The 22,695-nt window shown below is 42.3% G+C and overlaps 1 protein-coding gene across 1 annotated transcript in view; it reads left to right on the top strand.

Annotated features, from left to right (window-relative positions):
• The window catches only part of ABCB11 (ATP binding cassette subfamily B member 11), a 63,196-nt gene extending 42,984 nt beyond the window's left edge, over window positions 1-20,212 (top strand). The window contains exons 20-28 of the mRNA XM_015821903.1: window positions 3,473-3,577; window positions 3,725-3,886; window positions 5,900-6,103; window positions 10,208-10,449; window positions 10,823-10,979; window positions 14,966-15,163; window positions 16,560-16,766; window positions 18,054-18,200; window positions 19,868-20,212. Of these exons, the coding sequence (XP_015677389.1) occupies window positions 3,473-3,577; window positions 3,725-3,886; window positions 5,900-6,103; window positions 10,208-10,449; window positions 10,823-10,979; window positions 14,966-15,163; window positions 16,560-16,766; window positions 18,054-18,200; window positions 19,868-20,068 (1,623 nt within the window). The 3' untranslated portion in view covers window positions 20,069-20,212. The remainder of the gene's footprint in view (window positions 1-3,472; window positions 3,578-3,724; window positions 3,887-5,899; window positions 6,104-10,207; window positions 10,450-10,822; window positions 10,980-14,965; window positions 15,164-16,559; window positions 16,767-18,053; window positions 18,201-19,867) is intronic.
• The last annotated feature ends 2,483 nt before the right edge of the window (window positions 20,213-22,695 follow it).

Below are 22,695 nucleotides of genomic sequence, written 5' to 3'. Positions count from 1 at the left end.
TTGGAACACTGCTGTCATGTCCCCCCTCGTCCTTCTCTTCGTTAAACTAGACATACGCAACTGGGCTGTGCGAAGGCTAGTGTGTGCATGCACACAGCTCCATTTACACGAGCAGTGCATGTGTGTACTTGCACTCCATTTGTGTGAATGGCGGATGCACACCTGCTGCTTGCACGAAACCCTCCCCTTTCCCCCCTAACAGTCCGCCAAGCTGGAAAGGTTGGGGACCACTGTCTTAAAGGTCTAAGTGGTGTAGGTCCAGATCAATTTGGGAAACAGCTTGCTCACAGCCTAAGATCCAATGGAGAGGCCCTTTCCTATGCCCCAGGTGGGTGAGAGGTTGGATGGTTGGTTGCACTTAAACAGAGGAATCCTCCTGCAAAAAGCCACCTTGACAACTTCACCTTGTTAGTAACACTGCAAAACGATTCCCTCGAAATCTAAAGACCTATAATGAGGCAGAGAGGTCTGCCGGTCCTGTGGCTTTCATAAAAATGATGAAAGTAGCATTGTGCTGCTATATCACATTCTCACCCTTTTATGCAGGTGCGTGGGGTATCACCCCACGTGTAGAAAAGAGGCAAAGATTTTGCATCATAACGTTGCAAGCTGCTTTTCTCAGTTCCCCTCTCCTTTTGATTCTTCTTCCTGCAGAAAAATGGCAAGGGGGTCGGGAGTGGTGGAGAGCTGTTTGCTTTTGTCCTCTAGTAGCAACATTCTTGAACGCCAATATTTCTCTCTTTCCTTTTTTAAAAGGAAAGAATTCATGAAAAGGATGAGGAAGAAGTCATACCTGCTAACGTGACCAGGATTTTGAAGTACAACGCTCCCGAATGGCCCTATATGGTGCTTGGATCCCTTGGGGCAGCTGCCAATGGGGCGGTCAACCCTCTCTATGCCTTGCTGTTCAGTCAAATTCTTGGAGTAGGTCCTATGACCAATGTTGTTTGCCTTGTAATAAATGATATTGAGCATCCTATGTGGTGCAGGAAATGGTGCGCAATGCTGACATAACAATTTCCTTTCTTTTATTTTGGAATTGCTCTCTCTCTCTCTCTCTCTCTCTCTCTCTCTCTCTCTCTCTCTCTCTCTCTCCCTCCCTCCCTCCCTCCCTCCCTCTCCCTCTCCCTCTCCCTCTTCCTCCCTCCCTCTTCCCCTCTCCCTCTCTTTAAGATTTCAGAAAATCTTCACAAGCCATTACTGGATGAATTCACACATCACTCTAAGCTATAAAGTGGTTTCTTCGGTTTGCCCTGCAGTTTGTAAATTGTGGCCCAGAGCTTAGGATGAAACTGGAATCTTGCCTAACATGTGGCTTATCTAAGAAGCCACCGTTTTAAAAATGTACTTTGATGCAATAGGAAAATCTAACCGCTGTGTTTGCATATAATCAAAGACATGTTCCGAAGACAAGTTTAAGACTGGTTCTCCAAGCAAGCCCTGTTATCCTACCAGCAGTATTCTAGGGAAAGAAGGAAAGGAAGATGTGACAGTTTCATTAATGAAGCTCAAGATCAGAAGAAGTCTTTGGAATGTAGCTGGCAATTCAAAATTCTGTGGAAAAGCCAATTGTGTATTCCTATCCGAAGGCTAGTTTTCCTGTCTGTTTTGCTTTCAGCACACAAGGAAATAATCTTACCTCTGATCTCAACATGATTTAGCGCTTTTTTAAAAAAAATCTCTCTGTACGAGGATGCTAGTTTTGGGGAGAGGCAAGGCATGCATGTGGCAACACTTGTATGATTATTGCTCCTAGCACTTCCTTTTTCCTTTAAAGCATTTGAAAGGGGGTATTAGACAGGGGATATTTATTTATTTTATTTCCCCGGTGAGTAAATGGGCAAGTGGGGAGTAAATGGGGAGTTAGGAGCACCGGTGGTGCAGTGGTTAGAATGCTGTATTGCAGGTTGACTCTGGCCACAGCCTGGAGTTTGATCCTGACCAGCTCAAGATTGACTCAGCCTTCCATCCGTCCGAGGTCAATAAAATGAGGACCCAGATTGTTGGGGGCAAAATGCTGACTTAGAGAGTGGTATATAAGTCTATTACTTTTGCCAAATGTCTCCACTTAATTTGATGAGGATTCAGGGACATACTGTATAGTTGCCAAAGAAAATATGGGGGGAAATAGGAAAATTGACCTGCTCGTCCTACTGGGTGTTTCTTTGAAGAATCATTAATGGGTGTGAGATTTTTAAAAGACTTATGACTTTTTGATTCTCTCTTTTTATTGCTACTGCTCTTTCTTACTCTTCTTCGGAGCTGGATGGCTTTATCTGACCCATCATTACTTTCTTTGCACTTACCTAGATTGCTGCCTTCTCAACACATGCATATTTCTTCTGATGTATTTCATAAGGAGTGGGGAGGTGCAGTGTTAGGTTTCCTGGAACTATACCACTAGTACAGTAAACTTTCGCTTTTAAAACTGGGTATTAAATGGGATAATACACTTTAAGAAAGGTGCCAACAAACTGGGAAGGGATCAGAGAGGGGCAACCAAGATAGTTACTAGCATGGAAGGAGCGTGGTGACTCATGTGGTTAGGATGCTGGGTTGGAGGTTAGCAAGCTCACGTTCGAGACCCAGGTGCTGGCCTGGATCAGGGTGAGCTCCCAACCTTTCCTCCAGCTCCTGCCAGGGACATGGAAGAAGCCCCCAACTGGGCGTTCCCCAGCAACGATGATATCAATGGCTAATCTTTTCAACCCGGAAGTAGTAGTAGTAGTAGTAGTAGTAGTAGTAATGATAATGATGATGATGATGATGATGATGATGATGATGAAGTTGGAAGGGACCTTGGAGGTCATCTAGTCCAACCCCCTGCTCAGGCAGGAAACCCTACACCATTTCAGACGAATGGCTGTCCAGTCTCTTCTTAAAAGCTTCCAGTGTTGGAGCATTCACCGCTTCTGGAAGCAGGTTAATTGTTCTAACTGTTAGGAAGTTTCTCCTTAATTCTAGGTTGCTTCTCCTTGATTAGTTTTCATCTGTTGCTTCCTGTCCTGCCTTCAGGTGCTTTGGAGAATAGCTTGACTCCCTCTTCTTTGTGGCAGTCTCTGAGATATTGGAACACTGCTATCATGTCCCCCCTCGTCCTTCTCTTCATTAAACTAGACATACCCAATTCCAGCAACCATTCCTTATATGTTTTAGTCTCCAGACCTCTAATCATCTTTGTTGCTCTCGGTGCCTCGGTGCTTCCGACGTGAGTGTGATGCGACTAGCATGGAAAACACTAATACGCAGATTCTGCTGTCTGATATTCATTCTTTACCCCTGATGATGTGAACAGCCCTGTTATGAACCATTTGAAATGCCACGCTGAAATAAACATGGATTAGCCTACACAAGCACGTGTTTTCCTGTACCCTTTGGCCTAAACACTCAACAAAAACTCATAGTGTGCTTTCAGTTACCTTGTGCAAAAACGTACGTTTATTCTTACAGCATTTCCTTTCCTTTCCCCAAGACCTTTTCTGTGCCTGATGAAGAAGAGCGAAGATCTCAGATCAACGGTGTCTGCTTGCTCTTCGTGGCTGTTGGAATCGCCTCGTTCTTCACCCAGTTCTTGCAGGTGATGACAACCAAATACTGCAGGCTTCTCAGCATGAGGGTGCCATTCCCTGGCTACTCTCTCTTCCCCCCCCCCCCCCCCCGTTTTCTTCTTTTTTGTACACGTGGACAGATGCTCAGATTTACGCTTGTTAACAATCTTTTGCAGGGGTATACTTTTGCAAAAGCTGGAGAATTGCTTACACGACGGTTAAGGAAAATTGGCTTCCAGGCTATGTTAGGCCAAGAAATTGGTTGGTTTGATGACCATAAAAACAGCCCAGGGGCCTTGACTACAAGACTAGCGACAGATGCCTCTCAAGTTCAAGGGGTAAGAGTTTTTAATTAATAGCCATTTCACAAATCATCCAATATGATTTGCTTCAAAATGAAGCAAAATAACAATTGCTACTGGCAAGTGTATATTTCAGTAATCTGATAAAGGAAGAGTGTACAATTTGAGTCCCTCCTGGGGCTGTGGACACAACCTCCAGCGTGGGTGCGAAATTCCCAATGATTTATAATTATTAATGTAATAAAACAAGAAACTTACGAGGTATTATTAATACATGGTATGCAGATATCTGAAGCATCTAAGGCCAACTTCTCATTGCAGTTGTAAATCTGTATCTTCATTACAGTCTTTTCATCAGCCAGTGGAAGGCTGGCATGATTTATTCTGGCTTATTTTATTAAACCTTTCTCTCTTGCTCTTCTGTTGCAAACGCCACTGCTCAAAGCAGCTTTATAACATTTAAAATTATGATTTCATCAAAACAATCATGTAAAACAGAGGTAGTCAACCTTGGCTCTTTTATGACTCGTGGACTTCAACTCCCAGAATTCCTGAGCCAGCTGTGCTGGCTCAGGAATTCTGGGAGTTGAAGTCCACGAGTCATAAAAGAGCCAAGGTTGACACTACCCCTGATGTAAAACAACGGAAGGAGACAAGGCTAGCCATTAAAACCCAGTGGTAAAATTATTATCTGCAAATCCAAGGGCACAAAGCAGTTTTCAAGAACTGGTGATAAAATGGATGAGGAAAAAAAAGATCAGCTGCAATTTTTGGAGCAATACTTTCTATAATATAAGGCCTTTGTCTTCGCTCATTCATTCACGCCCAGCTCCCTAAACCGGGGGTCCTCAACCTTGGCAACTTTAAGACTTGTGGACTTCAACTCCCACTGGCTGAGGAATTCTGGGAATTGAAGTCCACAAGTCTTAAAGTTGCCAAGGTTGAGGACTCCTGCCCTAAACGGTCTGTCTATTGCAGTGTTTCTCAAACTTGGCAACTTGAAGGTGTGTGGATTTCAGCTCTATTGAAGTCTACTGGAATGTATCCTCCCTGACAAGAGAACTTTACACACTGTATAAAAACACACACACTTTCCCTAGTCATCTATAGCACACACATAGGGAAGATCACATTTTCTCCTTTGAAGCTCCACTTCTGATCTGACATTGGGAGCAAGACATTCTGTTTACATCAGTAATTGTAAGACGCAAGGAACCAGAAAAATTCTGTAAGTAGACCAAAGTAGTTTCTTTATTGTTGACCACTTATTTATTTACAAGAGTCTTGCCAGACTAACTGTATTCTCTTGGGAATAGGCAGATAAAGGCTTCAAGAGTCTGGCCTCTGCCGCTTCCAAGCTAGATGACTTTTTTACTCTAGCTGGTGATTCCACCATTGTAAAGGTGACTTTGGACCAATTTTGTCTTTGCTACCCCTCTCGTCAGGTTACCACAAGTTGAGAAATCAAGAATAAAACAGACAAAGAATAAAAGTAGCAGTGACTAAGTTGTGGCCGATGGGCCTATTTTGCAGTTAGAAATATCAGAGATGGTCTGATATTTGTAAGAAAATAAAAAGAGCTGGCCATAGGTCGGATGGAAGTCATGAACTTTCATTCTTCCACAGTTTTCTGCTGATGGCGCCTCCATGCTCTTCGTGAGAGAATAAGGCTAGCGCAGGGGTAGGCAACCTTGGGTCTTTTATGACTTGTGGACTTCAACTCCCAGAATTCCTGAGCCAGCAGGAATTCTGGGAGTTGATGTCCACGAGTCATAAAAGACCCAAGGTTGCCTACCCCTGGGCTAGCCTAAGATACTCCGAGGCCCGAGAGGGCTGCCAAAATGGCTCACTCCTTTCCATGTAAAAAAATGGAATGACTTTCAACATGAGTGACTGAGGAACAGAACGGAGTAAGGCAGATGGTGGGACGTATACACACCTGTCCTGAAATATTGTGTTGCCTCTCTGAGCTCTCCAGTATCTGTTTCATGGAGCTAGCTTCGTTGGCGATTGACTGATTGATCTCCCTTCCCTCTCCTCCTTTCCTAGGCAACCGGCACCCAGATAGGAATGATTGTGAACTCCTTCACCAATATCGGAGTTTCCATCATCATCGCGTTCTACTTCAGCTGGAAACTCAGCTTAGTCATCACTTGCTTCTTGCCTTTCTTGGCTTTGTCGGGAATGGTGCAGTCGCGAATGCTGACAGGCTTTGCATCTCAGGACAAGAAAGCAATGGAAGCTACGGGAAGGGTAAAGGGCTTTATTTCTGTTTCACTCTTAAGACTGACCGAGATGATGAATAATTGCTCAAGCAATTGCCTTTGTTGGATAATTATATCTGTATCTATCTCTCCATATATACACATGCACAGAGCTTATTAAGCAGCAGAAACTTCCCAGCTGTTCCCATTTCTAGTGTTCGAAAGACGGCTCGCTCCTTAGAGAATCTGTAGCTTCAAAGTGTCCACTTCTAAACCTGAAAAGCACTTTTATTGTCAGGTGGGACAGATGTAAATGGCAGCTAAAAACTGGATTCAAGAATGGAGCCTCCCAAATCTTGTCATATGGGCTCCCCCCCCCACCCAATGGGAGGCCCTTGTCTGCTGGAAATATTGGATGTTCACTGATTTTAATTTCTGAATTTTAATTTCTGAAGGTATAGATACAAGTGGTCCTTGACTTAACGATCACAGTTAAGCCCAAAATCTCCTTTGCTAAGCGAGACAGTTGTTAAAGTGAGTTTTGCCCCATTTTACAACCTTTCTTGCCAAAGTGGAGTCCCTGCAAATTTTACTCAACTAGTTGTTGCCAACTATAAGGGGTGGGTGCTCATCTCTGTATCAAGGACATTGAGCCAGCACCATCTGAAGCAGTGGTTCTCAACCTTTTTAATGCCGCGACCCCAACCGGTCATAAGTCGAGGACTAAACCGGTCGTAAGTCGAGGACTAAACCAGTCGTAAGTCGAGGACTAAACCGGTCATAAGTCAAGGACTACCCAACCGGTCGTAAGTCGAGGACTTTCCCTGCCCGGGAGCGCCACACATGCATGGTTCCGCCCCCTGCGCCGGCCGAGGCGTAGCTGGCAAGCGGCAGAGACGGAGCAGGCCGACCACCAGCTAGCCCAGCCCAAGGGAGGTAAGGCACCCGCCGGAAAAGGGGAAAAAAATGGCGGACAAAAAAAATGGACAAAAAAAATGGCAGACAGCCTTGCTTGGCGACCCCCATGAAATGGTCGATCGACCCCAAATGGGGTCCCGACTCACAGGTTGAGAACCACTGAAGACATTTCTGTGTTCACGTGGCCAGGATGACATCACGGAGTGCCGTCACCTTCCCACCAAAGTGGTACCTATTGCAATTCTGGGAAAATAGGTTACGTAGCTGCCATAGGACTCTCACTTTCTCAAGGGGTTTCTTGTGCAAATGCATGTTGTTCTTTTTTTCCTCTTCCTAGAGGAGGCTAAAGGGCTAAGAGTTTCTTGTCCAGGATTTTGCTTCTTTTCTTTTAATACTGCATTAGATTGGTTCCAGCAAGTCTGCAACATCTGAGCAATAAAAGCAGACAGAAAAAGAGGATCACTAAATTGGGCAAAATGCCGTCTTTCCGCTCATCTATTTTTTATTCATTTTTAATAGCATTACAATTAACATTTATTGAGAAAACAGTTATTCATTGTAATGTTATATATAAATGAGATAGTTTTATAACGATATAATTTCCCACCTGTCCCCGATGTGTTCCTGATAAAGATGATCTCCTCACCAACGTACAATATTAGCAACAGAGGTAAAACGAGTTTCTGAACCGGACAGCTTCTAAAACTTTTGAAATTTAAGGGCTAATCTATTAATTTTTAATTTTATTTATTTATCATATTTAGAAACCATCTATCTCCCTTACAGAGAGACCCTGGGTGGGGTACAAATGTTAAAAACATACAAACTGAATACAACAATTTAAAATAGGGCAAGAATAGTTAAGGAGGTAGCTTATAAATTCAAACTAGTTTGAGACACTTTTCTGCCAAGGTCCCCATCTAGGAAATCCTGAGAAATATGATGATTTTGTCGCAAATTGTGCCACTAGATAACTTCATTCATGCACTCCTCGTGCTGGAAAGCAATAGCAATAGCACTTAGACTTATATACCGCTTCACAGTGCCTTCCAGCCCTCTCTAAGCAGTTTAAAGAGTCAGCATATGCCCCCCCCAACAATCTGGATCCTCATTTTACTGACCTTGGAAGGATGGAAAGCTGAATCAACTTTGAGCCGGTGAGAATCGAACTGCCAAATCGCTGACAGCCGGCAGTCAGCAGAAGTAGCCTGCAGTACTGCCTTCTAACCACTGCGCCACCAGAGCTCTAGCAGTTGGGAATAATCCCATGTTGTTAAGAAAGGCAGAGAATAGAATTATTTTCAAACTACAGGTGACCCTTGACTTATAACCATTTGTTTATTGATCATTTGAAGTTACGAGGGCACTGAAAAAAGAAACTTGTAATTGGTTTTCACACTTATGGCTGTTTGCAGCATCCCCAGAGTCACGTGACCAAATTCAGGCCCTTGGCAACTGGCGCTTTTTCCTGTCATGGGATCACAAACTGTAACCTTCCCAGCTGTCTCCCAACAAGCAAAGTCAATGGGGGAAGTCAGGTTTTCTTAACGGCCGCTTGATTCCCTTAAAAACTGCACTGATTTGCTTAACAACTGTGGCAAAAAGGTCGTAAAATGGGTCCAAACTCACTTAGCTGCTGCCCTGCTTAGCACAGAAATTTTGGTCCTAATTGTTGTCGTGAGTGAATTGAGGACTATCTATACAGGTATATTCCTAGATGTAGGAACACGAACCATCGCTCAACTTCATAAGGATGCAAAAAAAAAGAAGAAGTCTTGACTACCATAAGATCTGAATTAATTTCATTTCCGTCCCTGCTCCTTCCTCCTGTTAACTCTGTGATGGGATACAATTTTAAAAACTGTATTCTGAATTCCGAAGGATATATTTGTTCTCAGACAAATTCAGTACCCAGCCAGACTTCTGGGAAATGGCTGCTTAACTTGCGTTCAGTTTATTGAACTTCAGCATGAGACAAAGAAGGAAAGGGGTTTGCAGAGCACCTTTACGAGCCTGGGTCCTCGTTGAGAGGTTCTGAAAATGCAAATGATATAAAAACAACACCTTCGTGATCCTGAAAGAGCCTGGCTAATGCTAACAACCTGAGCACAGAACGAATAGGGCGAGTCAGCCACAGCTTGACAGGGTTATTCGGGGATAAACAAGGTATACCTGTAATGCGGGACAGCCTGAACCTTACCCAGATGAAATAATTCATGCCACATACCATCAATTACAATAATAGTCTTGCCCCAGACAGGACAACTCATCTCTAGAATAATTATAGTTCTTGGATTAACACCCTGTTAAGCCTTCATTCAGTTCTGGCTACAGCTGGAAAGTAGGTCAGGTCTCTCCTTAGGAGGCCAACCAATGAAGGGCAGAGGATCAGAATCAGAAATCAGGGTTTAGGAGAAGCAGAGCATTTAGGGCAAAGCCATCCCAAGCCATCCCCATGTCTATTCAGTAACATAGTTCCTCAATCTGAGGAAATGACAAGTGCGTTGGAATCCCAACAAACGTGTTATGGAGAATATTCTCCTGAACAGTAATATAATTTAAATGTGAGTTTGGCTGAAGTTAAATACAGGGTTTCCCCACCTCTGAACTTGTCCACTAGTTTGACCTAAGGTTACCTACTTTTTAGAGTGATCCTCAAACATTATTTGGAAGGAAGGAAGGAAGGAAGGGAGGGAGGGAGGGAGGGAGGGAGGGAGAAAAAGAAAGAGAGAAGAAGCAAGGAAGGAAGGAAGGAAGGAAGGAAGGGAGGGAGGGAGGGAGAGAGGGAGAGAGAGAGAGAGAGAGAGAGAGAGAGAGAGGGAAAGAAAGAAAGAAAGAAAGAAAGAAAGAAAGAAAGAAAGAAAGAAAGAAAGAAAGAAAGAAAGAAAGAAAGAAAGAAAGAAAGAAAGAATCTCCATTATCCTTTGAGCTTAGCAGCCATCATAAACAATCAGGGCTTATTCTTCCAGAGTTGTTAAGAGGCAGATTCTTGGTGACAAAGGAACAATAAATTAATCAGTATTTAGTCTAGTGTTCTATGGAAACCATCTCATCCTGTTGTGCATGATTTACTGTCTGCTTTGGATTTGCCAATTCCTACTTCAGATGTCATGGAACCCTCGCTTTAATATGTGAAAATCACAAGTCTGTAGTTCTCTAAAGTGAAATGTCTGTACAATAATTGATAAACCTTTGTATAATCCTTAACAGATTTTTCTTTTTCTTTGGGAATCAGATATCCAATGAAGCCCTTGCAAATATTAGGACCATTGCTGGAATCGGAAAGGAGAAAATTTTTATCGATGCTTATGAGAAACAGCTAGAAGTCCCTTACAAAGCAGCTATTAAAAAAGCAAATGTTTACGGAGTTTGTTTTGGCTTTGCACAGTGTATTTTGTTCGTAGCCAATTCTGTCTCTTACCGATACGGAGGATTTTTAGTTGAAAAGGAAGGACTTCACTACAGTTACGTATTTAGGTAAGAACACCCCTACATAGATGTCATTTCTTTAAATACCACGGAATCTATGAATTCTCATATTGTTACAGGCAAATATCTGACTGTGAAAGCTAAACAATGTTCAAAAGGATGCAGAGGGGAGGTTATAAAATATTGTGATAACTAAATAATTTCCCTCACAATATTAAGTACTTGCTTTAAAATCAAATTCTGGAGACTAGGCAGAAATAAGGGGCTCTAATTTTTATACCTTGCTTGTCAGCTTCTCAAGCCCAGCTTGCTGATCCTGGATGGAAACCTAACCAGAGATTTTCCAACTGATTCAACAAAGCTTTTTTTTTTTTTTTAAGTAAGTGCCCTGCAAACCAAAACATGTCTTTCCCAATTTCAGGGTGATTTCCTGCATTGTTACTAGTGGAACCGCTTTGGGAAGAGCATCTTCTTATACTCCAAATTATGCCAAGGCTAAAATAGCAGCCGCCCGTTTTTTTCAGCTGGTGGATCGGATTCCCCGAATCAGTACGTACAGTGACGTTGGAGAAAAATGGGTAAGAAAATAATGGCTGTTATTTGAATCACATAATTGTAGGCTTGGAGAGATCCAAAGGTCAGACAGTCCTCTGCCGCCCTCAAGCAAACTAGATTACAGTGTGCGGCGTGCCAGGAAACTATGGGAAAAGATCAAAAGTGTCCTGGTATTCTGGTGGGCACAATGTGAGCTCAGTGTTGAGCAAATAATACATATTTAAGACAATAGGAAGAGGCACTCTGGTGCCAAGGCTGGAAGGTGTAATATTTGCTCTTAAACACTGTGATTGTGGCTTGACTCTTTTTGTCCTGTTCTTTATATCCCCAAAAGATATAATATCCATAGAGAACTGCTTGGTGTAGTACCATGTTTTCCTCAAAATAAGACCGGGTCTTATATTAATTTTTGCTCCAAAAGATGCATTAAAAGCTTATTTTCCAGTTAGGTCTTATATTCGGGGAAACACGGTACTAAATGCGTCCGTCTGGCTGATGATCTTAACTGGGGCTTATTTTGGGGGTGGGGCTTATATTATGAGCATCCTGAAAAATCATGCTAGGGCAGTGGTTCTCAACCTTTTTAATGCCGCGACCCCCAACCGGTCATAAGTCGAGGACTAAACCGGTCGTAAGTCGAGGACTAAACCGGTCGTAAGTCGAGGACTAAACCGGTCGTAAGTCGAGGACTACCCAGCCGGTCGTAAGTCAAGGACTTTCCCTGCTCGGGAGCACCACACATGCGAGGTTCCGCCCCCTGTGCCGGCCGAGGCATAGCTGGCAAGCGGCAGAGACAGAGCAGGCCGACCACCAGCTGGCCCAGCTCAAGGGAGGTAAGGCACCCGCCGGAAAAGGGGGGGAAAAAATGGTGGACAGCCTTGCTTGGCGACCCCCGTGAAATGCTCGATCGACCCCAAATGGGGTCACGACCCATAGGTTGAGAACCGCTGTGCTAGGGCTTATTTTCTTGTTGGGTCTTATTTTGGGGAAGAACAGGTAGCTAAAGTGCTAGATTAGGAGCAGGAAGAGTCAACGTCTAATGTACCCTTGGGCACAGAAACCAGCTGGGTGATCCTGGGGCAGGCATTGTGTCTCAAACCTGGATGGAGAAGTCAAAAAACATCTATCCATCAATTTGCATTGGAAAAGTATGGTAGATTAAGGTCCATAACTTTGATTCATGGGCTGATAATAATAGCCAGGGTGAGTGATAATGTTTTTCAAGTTCTGGATTATGTTTGCCTGTCTGGTCCTTTATCAAAATCTGCCAAGCGGTCCCCAATTTTATTCTAGTCCTCCAGTTAGAGAACTTCTTTAAGTCACTTTTAGATGGAATTGTTCTCAAAATACCTAATGAATTCATGCCACAATTATAGTCAACAAGGAAACCAACCTACCAATGTTGTACACAACAAATAAAACCAGAATTGACAGGTACAGGTGGTCCTCAGTTAACAACCGTTCTGTTTAGTGACCATTCAAACTTAACAATCATGCTGGAAAAAGTAGTTTTACGATCAGTCCTTGAACTTACGGCCGTTGCAGCATCCCTGTGGTCATGTGATCAAAATTCAGGCGCTTCCCAATTGGTGCACATTTATGATGGTTACAGCATCCCACAGTTACACGATCACTGTTTGCAACCTTCACAGCCGGCTTCTGACAAGTAAAGTCATTGTGAAAGTCAGGCGGGAAGTCACAAGCGGTGGTCACATGATGTTAAATGATTCGCTTAATGGCTGCATCAGAACTGATCTTGTAAATTGAGCACGGTCACGTGATATTTCACTTAATGATTGAATTGCTTGGTGATGGAGTTGCTCATCTCAATTGCAGTCAGTAAATTAGGATGGCCTGTACCAAAAATAGCAAATAAACCTAAATATGTACTGTACAAGCTTCCTTGTTTTGTAAGCCAGGATTATAGATTTCCTTTCAGTTACTCTTCATCAGTGGAGAAAGAAGGGGTAGCTATGCTTCCACTAACCCTCGTAATCCAGTAAGTCTGCCAGAAACAATGTTGTTGTCCTTGTGCCTTTGCCTGGAAGTACTTGCAGAGTTAGCCTCCCAGTTTAGTTGCCCCATCAGCAAAATGGAGAGCGATCTAGAGGGCAGAAACAGTTATTTCCCTCTATTAACCCCCCACTCACCATTAAAGCAGTCTCAGGGGATGGGAGTTTTCTGTGCTCCACTTTCAAAGTGCACTTTTCCTTTTTTAATACTGGAAGTTTTTAAGAAGAGATTGGACAATCATTTGTCTGAAATGGTATAGGGTTTGCTGCCTGAGCAGGGGGCTGGACTAGAAGATCTCCAATGTCCCTTCCAACTCAGCTATTCTATTCTATTCTATTCTATTCTAGTCTAGTCTAGTCTAGTCTAGTCTAGTCTAGTCTAGTCTAGTCTAGTCTAGTCTAGTCTATAGTCTAGTCTATAGTCTAGTCTAGTCTAGTCTGGTCTAGTCTAATTGTTCTGTTCCACTCCTTTCCACTCCTTCTACTCTACCCTACCCTACCCTACCCTACTCTATTCTTGTTACATTGCCTTGAATGCCCTGGGTTTGAGCACTTCAGTCAGTTACAGGCTAACCCCAGCAGTTCATTGTGTATTTCACAGCAGAAGGACACCCCTCGACACACACACACACTCACAAGGTTCAGCTGAACCAATGCTTACCATGCTCCATAGATCATTTTCACAGCTGCCTTTTTACTGTAAACATTATAATGAACGCCAGCAGTAATTATTCCTGTAAGGGTTAGGGTTTCCTAAACTGTGAGATGCACCTCCCTTGGGTTGTATAGTGCTACAATAAATTCACATTTCCCAATGTTTCATTGTCTTATTTTCATAGTTCATTTGTGCTCATTTGGGGCTTTGAATTAAAATGACGCTAAAGGGAGGTGTGGTGGCAAACCGTTTAGGAAACACTGCTCTAAAAGACAATGAAAACAAGGCAGCAAGCATTTTATTAAAAAGTGTTTTGTTGTGTCTCCAAGTATAACATTTTGATGCTTTAATACACACACACACATTTGTACATGTATATATAACTTGCACATTTACATCCACCCATATTGAGCCATGATAAACGTATTAAAGTATGTATATTCAAGAAGATCTGTGCATAGGAAGGAAAGCGATTGGCCGTGGTTCTCCAGAAACCAAAAGGTGGGAGGGTCCAGCAGTAGTAAATTGACCAATGGGAAGTAACATAGTCTATCTTGTGAATTTTTGCCAGAGTATATCAGTCAAGACAGAATATGCTTAAATTGGCTTTGATTCAAGCCAGCATGAGACCAGGAAAGGAATAATTTAAATAATAAAATGCAGATAAGCAGTATAACTCACTGTACACTGGAGAATCCTCTGTTTAAAGACATTGGCCAGTGGGATTTGTTTGAAATGTTTTGACCTCGGGCAAAACGATAAACTTCAAAATTCTAGTGCAAATCGTAATATTACACTGTGGATTCATTCAACTCTTGCAGCTCTTAGACAGTTGTAAATGAAGCATTCGTTTAATATTTATATACTTTCAATACTGATTAGTGATTCCATGCTTTCAGTATTGTCTACAAAAGGAAAAAGACAGTTGCCAATGGTGACAAAATATATTTTTTAAAATTTAAATCTCATGCATTATACTGGTTGTCCCTGAATCTGCTCATCTCTTGCCCTTTCGTTGAAGTTGTTCCACTTTTAACTTTCTTTGAAGGTTTGTTAGAGTAGCAAGAAATACAGCAAAGTGCAAATCAGATTAAAATATTGTTGTCCTTTTTTTTCTTCTCTTCTTTTCACAAAACATTAACTTTTTACAAATGAAAATGAAATAGGAGAACTTTGCCCTGTGCTGAACGCAAATGGATTTCAGTTTTATCCACTTCCAGTTGATTGATTTAAAGAGAGACCTGTGACAGTTTCGGGAACTACAGAAATGATCATCATTAGCTTCCTAAGAGTCATTTGCAAATTCTGAAGCAGGATTTTCTTTTTGCTGTTGTATATTCAGGATAATTTCCATGGCAGAATTGAATTTCTCAACTGTAAGTTCACATATCCATCTCGTCCGGATACCCAAGTGTTAAATGGCCTCACGGTGTCTGTGAAATCCGGGCAGACCCTTGCCTTCGTTGGAAGCAGCGGATGTGGAAAAAGCACCTGTGTTCAACTTCTGGAGAGGTTTTATGATGCCGATGAAGGAAAAGTGGTAAATAGCTTTTGTTGCTTTGATAACATAAAAGTATTAATCACTAAATTTGCAATTTGGTCTTCATATATCAGTGTTTTTCAACCTTGGCAACTTTAAGACATGTGGACTTCAGCTCCCAGAGTTCCCCAGCCAGCTTGGGAATTCCAGGAGTTGAAGTCCACATGTCTTAAAAGTTGCCAAGGTTGAGAAACACCACTCTGCAGATTTAACAGCCCCCCCTTTTTTTTCAAAAAAAGGCATCTTTGAAATCAAGCTTAATTCCTTGTAAATACACATTCCCATCAATTAACTTCTCAGTCCAGTTTTCTTTGTGACAATCCAGACGTGTAAATAAATTTATAAATAATAAATGAATAATTTATCTGTTTCATATAGATGCCTATTTCATTTTTAGTGATTCTAGGTAGCCTGCAGTAAAACAAATAAAATACATAAAATACACAGCATAAAAGAGTAAATAAAAATAAACCATGCAGTAACCAGGTGTAAAATAAGCAAAGAAAGGAGTATTATGTATGTTCAACCCCTTGAGTTACTTATAAAATAATAAAGGCATGATAAAAATCAAATCAATCAAAAAAAATAGAACCAATCACTCACACATCCAGGAAATTGTGGGTCTGTGCCATGCCCTGAGCCCCAGACTTAGGCACAAAGCCACATTTTCAAGGCCTTACAATAAGCCAACAGAGACGGACCCAATCTAATCTCTTTCCTTCTGGGCTCCGCCATCCAACACTCCCCTAGCACATGGTACCCAAAGCATATCCTTTGTGTCAGATTGGGTGGACACAATTGGGGAGAGATGGTCCCATAAGTAACCCAGTCCTTTGTTTTGTTTTGTTTTCTGTTTTGCTTTTGTTTTTTTTCAACTTCTCACTATACAATCCTGATATTTCCCGATGATTTTCCATCCAAGCACTAAGTAGGTCTAACTCTTTGAAGTCAGACAAGATCAGACAGGATGGGCGAGATTTGATGTGGGAAGGTGGACTGCATAGAATAGATTTCACATGTCAATATTTTGCTGCAGGTTTTGCTTGTTCCACATATATCATGGAGGTAAATTCAGCTGAGGCCTTCAAATCTTTAATTCCAGAATTAGACCTGGGTGTCTGCAGGGGGCAAACTGTAAAACATATGTATGCATGCATGCATGCAAAGGGTAGTGTTGTGTCACGTCGCTCATTTTATCGTTCTGACAAAACCCTGAGATTCTGCAGAACTCTTAGCTTGCAAATGTATTTTTTACTGATAACACCCATGCAATTATCCACACAAATTGTGGTATTTAAATTTCACATGTATCAGCAAATACAAGCAAAGGTTTGAAGAAGAAATTTTAATTTTGTACCAAAGACGTTCTGTATGTTTTTGTGTTTTTGATGTACAGCTGATAGATGGCCGTGACACCCGGAAAATAAACATCCACTTTCTTAGATCTAGAATAGGAATAGTTTCTCAGGAACCTGTGCTGTTTGACTGTAGTATTGGCGACAACATTAAATATGGTGATAACAGCAGAGAAATATCTATGGATGAAGTGATAACAGCTGCCAAGAAAGCCCAATTGCATGAATTTGTGATGTCACTCCCCCAAGTGAGTACCATTTTTAAAATGCTATGTTATAGAAAGAAGAACTGGTCTGAACATTCTCTTCACTGCCGATTTAACATATTCTCAATACTTCTGCGTCACAGTAATGTTTTGAGTAGTTAGCCCTCTGCTTTCATTCCTTCTTTTGTGAATTGTTTGGCTTTCTCACCTTTGATAGATCTATGATAGTCTAATTTACAGTTCCAATTCGTTTTGCTCACTTCTTTAGATCCAGGAAATCCCTTGAGAATACAGTATCTGCAGGATCTCTTGCTTGTTTCCTAATTGATCCACCACTGGAAAGAGGACTAAAAAAGAAAATTCCAGGCACTGAATCACAAGTTCCAAAAATGTATTCTCAGAACTATGAAAGAGTTGTTACATTCCAACTGCATTCCTTAATCATCAGTCTTTTGAAGTGTGTTCATGAAGAGTAGGAAGCCACACTCTTAGCTTAATCTCTCACAGGGTTGTTGTGAGGGTAATATGGGAATCGAAATCCTGTCTCCTGCCTGTTGTGATTGGTGGGATAAAAATGTCATGTTAATAAAGCAAAGGAGCCCTCTGGCTGGCCAGAATCTACAGCTAGGTGCCTTTGTGATGGTTTCCCATTGAAGTATTAACCAGGAAAAACTCTGCTTAGCTTTTGACCTCAGTCAAGGCCAAGTTGTGAATAGTTCAGTCTATCGTACAGCCCTGGAGTCTCCTGGTGGTCTCCCATCCAAGCAGCAACCAGACCTGACTTACTTCACTGTTTCCAAAATCAGCTAGCTGCTGTCACTGGCTGTGACTATAGAGCAGGGGTGTCAAACTGCCGGCCTGCGGGCCGGTTTCATCATACCGGAGCCGCGCCCACCCCATTGCCGGCAACGGCGAAAAAGCTCCGATACGTTGCGCGACGTCACATGACGTCGCACGTTTGACATGTCTGCTATAGAGCCTTTTGGACAACTTTTACCCTGATTAAGCTAAAGCTCATTCTATCTAATAATATAAGTTCATGCATTTTCTAAAAATCACTCGGTAACTTTCCATGGCTTACTTATAAAGCATTCAACTAAAAATGGCCATTTTCAATACAAAAATTAACACAGGCTTACGGTAATAATAACATACGGTATTTTTCTGGTTTGCTTCTTAATTGAAGGTTCCCCCGCCCATAAAATAAAAGAACGTTAGAATAAAAGCAACGAAGTAGCTTCATTTTCTCACCACACTAATTGTATTTTTGTTCTTATGGTAAACAAAGTCAGTGAGCCAATAAATATTGGAGGGTATTTTTTTTTGCAGAAATATGAAACCAATGTTGGGGCTCAGGGGTCTCTCCTGTCGCGAGGGCAAAAGCAGCGCATTGCCATTGCGCGTGCGATCGTTCGAGACCCTAAGATCTTATTACTGGATGAAGCAACTTCTGCACTGGATACAGAAAGTGAACAGGTAAACAGCAATGAATAAACAATAAACAGCATTTATTCATTAGATTTTGTTTTTAAATGCCCACCTTTATAAGTAACTCAAGCTGGAGAACATATATAATATACTCCTTCCTCCTCTGTGAGGTGGGTGGGCTGAGAGGGACTGGCCCAAAGTCTGGATTTCATGCCTAAGGTGGGACTAGAACTCACCGTCTCCTGATTTCTAGGCTAGCACTTCTTCCATTCACCACTATACCAAACTGGCTCTAAAATAATGTTATGCTTTCGGATATCAGATAATTAAAAGAAAACATATTTGATGGAGCATTGAGAATATACATTAAATGCAATCACTTGGTGTTGAGTTCAAAAGGAACTTAGTCTCAAATAAGTGAATATAAAATCTCAGCCTTAAAGGAGGGAAAGAAAGGATGTACTCATTTCAGTGTTATTTGGAGGCTGTTGTGGGATATAACAATTTAAAAGGGCTGTAAATTGTAACTGAGTCTGAATGCACCTGTGCAGTGGGTAAAGTATAGTACAATACACTCATTGTACAGAGTCACTGCTGGGAAGGTAGTTGAAGCAAAGTAAAAAAGGCAACTTTGTTGGCAACTTTGTTGGCAACTTACCAACAGGGCCCTCTGCTGTTACAGATAGCATTGAATTCAAGAAATTCCCCCAACTGCAAACTTAGGCTGCCTTCATACGACACACTGAATGGCCACCATATAACTAGCTCACTTTCTGCGTAGCGTAGTGAGAATTCAATGTATGGAACCAACACAGCAACATATAGGTGGCTTCTTCCAAATCCATCAGAGCCGGCTTTGCCCTTTGATGACAGTAGCAATAAATGATTGTCTACCTCTCTGGAAAAAAAAATAGTACAGTTGGGACCCTTGCAGGCTTCCACTACTGTAAAGAAGGCAAGTGCCAAAGGCCGTGTTTCCAGAGTCATATTGCAACTATATCGTGAAATTATTCAAGCATAACTTTTATTAGTTGCCTGAGTGAAGACCTTATTGATGGATTTGCCCTTGGAATATATTGCAGTTTGTTGCATCTCTGCCAGGTTGCTCCATCTTAGCCATATTTTGATCCATCTGATGATGCTTCCATCTTAGCCATATTTTGATCCATCTGATGATGCTTAAGTATCTCTGTTGTTACCCATATTCCAAAATGGATGGCCTCTGAATGCCTTCTAGTCTACCAAGAAGCTAAGGGGACTGTTGAGATCCAGGGAAGATTTGAGAAATGATAGGACAGCAACTTACCACTGCATGTCCTGTTTTCCCAACTTTTCTGAACTGCTGGGAGTATTACAGCTCTTAGGAGCAGAGTTCACTGATACTTGTCCCTGGCAACTTGCACACTGAATTCATGGAAGGGGAAGCAGATTTGCCATGCTTGTGAGTTACTGCTTAACCCCGCAGAGCCCAGTTAGGTACCTTCCACATGCTCCATGGAGACTGGAGTTGTGGACAGTAGGAGCTCTTCTGTTCTCCTCCTCCTCTTTGAATCCACTGAATGTTTGAGGAGGGTTTCGATACAACTAAGTTTTGTTGATCAATGCCTTTCCCAAAACAAAGTGACCTAAAGAGGCCAATTGGCTATGTTCGTATTACTATAACTTGTTATGATGACCCTGTAAAGAATCCTTCTCTTTCTCTCTTCTCCCTTCAGACTGTGCAGGCTGCCCTGGACAAAGCTCGAGAAGGCAGGACCTGCATCGTCATTGCGCACCGCTTGTCCACCATTCAGAATTCTGACATCATCGCTGTCATGGCTCAGGGAGTCATCATTGAGAAGGGCCCTCACCAGCAACTGATGGCCCAGGAGGGGGCATACTATAAACTGGTCACCACTGGGGCACCCATTAGCTGAGCTTCTGCCCTCCCTGTGGGGGTTGTGTTCACCTTCTTAAGGGATTGTGCTAAAACCATTATGAACATATCAACCAGCCTTGTGTGGCAAAAGACGACGATGCACCTATGTTGGGAAAACCACTTTAACTGAGAAAGGGAAGCCCAGCTTTTGACTGAGGCCAGCTTTTGACTGAGCTGTTCTCTCAAACCACTGCAACTGTGGTTTCTGAAGAAAATGGCAGCCATCTACTGGAGAAGGAAGATTATGCGGGAAGAGTGCTCAGAAACCTTTTCAATAATTAAGTGTCCATAGATTATTTTTATATCTATTTCTGTTGCTCCTGAATTGGCAATATCAAAAAAAGCCTAATGAACTTCATTGTGGATCCAGAGGGAGGCTCCAATCAGCATTCAATGCAAATAGTTGCATTGAGCTTTATTGTCTACTGCCCCATCATCATCATCATCATCATCATCATCATCATCATCATCATCATCATCTTCAATTTAACTTATATACTGCTTGACTCTCAGTGATTCTGGGTGGCTCATAACAATCAATGAAATCACAATGAAATCAATAAAAATGACAAAATTAAGATAAAAGATGGCAAGAGTGATGAAGTGAGGGATCTCACTCTCCCTTGCCAAAGGCCTGGGTGAAAAGCCTGATCTTCCCAGCTTCTAAACAACAGTAGAGTTGGGGGGGCCACCCACATCTTGGGGAACCCTCGTTTCAGAGGGCAGGTGCTGCAACAGAGAAGGACGTATTCAGCATTATGATGGGGAAATACCAGACACAGATTCTTACATCCATAAAAAAGCAATATTGAAACCTGCCTCTGCGTATCTCTAGAGACTCCCTTACGTATACAATGTCTTCTGTGTATAATGGTTCTCTATGCAGTGTTAAAAGCACTTTGGCCAGATTACAAAATACAATTATTCTATTCCCTGCCAGTGAGACTATTAGCCATTGCAATTTCCCAAAGGGTCGTCATTTCTTTTGCACAAAAAAATGAGCTCTTTACAAAATAATACATTTATTAATGAATATTCCTGTCCACTAACCCAGCACCTACAGTAAATCGACTGAATGCATCTCGCAGATGAGTGTCCCATTAAAGGATATTTGATAGAGAAGGCCTGATTACTATGCAAAGGACAGAAACAAACAATAGCAGGAAAAAGAATAAAAACTCGGAGAATTAAACAGCAATGCGGCCCTGCTACTTTTAACTTGCACACAGCAATTCAGCAGGAGATTAAATCATGCTTGAGAAATAGTGTAAGCAGGTGGTAAAGGCTGTTATTAAATCAAGCAATTGTACTTTATTGAACCCTTTTATCTAAAGCAGCTGAATCTAGTTTGTCAGTGGATTCCTAAGGGACCTTTTGCAGTCTTGCTGTCTTACATCCTTCAACAGGAGATCCTTATGAACCAGACCAGAACCATTTACACAAAGAACTTTCATTCTACTGCTGGGAACTCATTCTGTAGTGTAGTGGCTGAAGCTTCTTTGTCAAAGTCCCCTTATCTCAAAGCAGAATGGGACAACTCGCCACGGCTAACTTGCCGTGGGACCACTCACTGCGGGTCAATTCAATTTATAATTATTTAAAATAATTTAAAAAATATTTTAATTTTTGTCATTCACACTTCATTTTGCCCCTTCTTTTGCATCCTTTCTTTAATGGTTCTGTGCCACTATTTCTTCAATATTAGGGTAAATCTTGTTCCATGACAGGTTGTTCTGCAGCGAGTTGGCCAGGGCGAGTTGCTCTAAACCCATCACAAAGCCATGCTCCGTGCTAAAGCCTGTACCTGTGTCGCCCCATAAACCAGAGGAAAACTGGAAATCCATAGGGTTGTTTCTCTCGGTACTGCAGAAACTGGAATCTTGTAAATCAGTGGTTCTCAACCTTTTTAATGCCGCGACCCCCAACCGGTTGTAAGTCGAGGACTAAACCGGTTGTAAGTCGAGGACTAAACCGGTCGTAAGTCGAGGACTACCCAACCGGTTGTAAGTCGAGGACTTTCCCTGCCCGGGAGCGCCACGCATGCGTAGTTCCGCCCCCTGCGCCGGCCAAGGCGTAGCTGGCAAGCGGCAGAGACGGAGCAGGCCGACCACCAGCTGGCCCAGCTCAAGGGAGGTAAGGCACCCGCCGGAAAAGGGGGAAAAAATGGCGGACAGTCTTGCTTGGTGACCCCCGTGAAATGGTCGATCGACCCCAAATGGGGTCGCAACCCATAGGTTGAGAACCGCTGCTGTAAATAAAGGGGATTGAAAAAAACTGATTAAAGGCAAATACTCCTTGGAGGTGAGGAAGGTGGCTTGTTCATGGAATGCCTAAAAGTTAAACAATAAAATAAGCAGTGGCTCAAGCTATGAAAATCTAACATTCAGGAGCTGTTGTGATATGAGGACAGAGAGGCAAAGACACAACCAAGGTCAAGGAAAGCGTCCTTTTCAATTGACCATTTATCTAACTGGCTCCCTCAATACTAATTTCGGTTTTGATTTAAACAGGCAATGATACAGTTCCCACCTCTGTATCTTCCTCCAGCTATGAGCCTTTTAGCACCTAATGCTGCTGTTTTTTGTTTGATTGTTCCTTGTAGAGCTGCCCTATGGATATTTTTGT

The sequence above is a fragment of the Protobothrops mucrosquamatus genome, unplaced genomic scaffold (genome assembly GCF_001527695.2).
Source record: "Protobothrops mucrosquamatus isolate PMUCROS unplaced genomic scaffold, P.Mucros_1.0 scaffold1421, whole genome shotgun sequence".
NCBI lineage: Eukaryota > Metazoa > Chordata > Lepidosauria > Squamata > Viperidae > Protobothrops > Protobothrops mucrosquamatus.
This window is presented reverse-complemented; position numbering and strand designations above follow the sequence as displayed.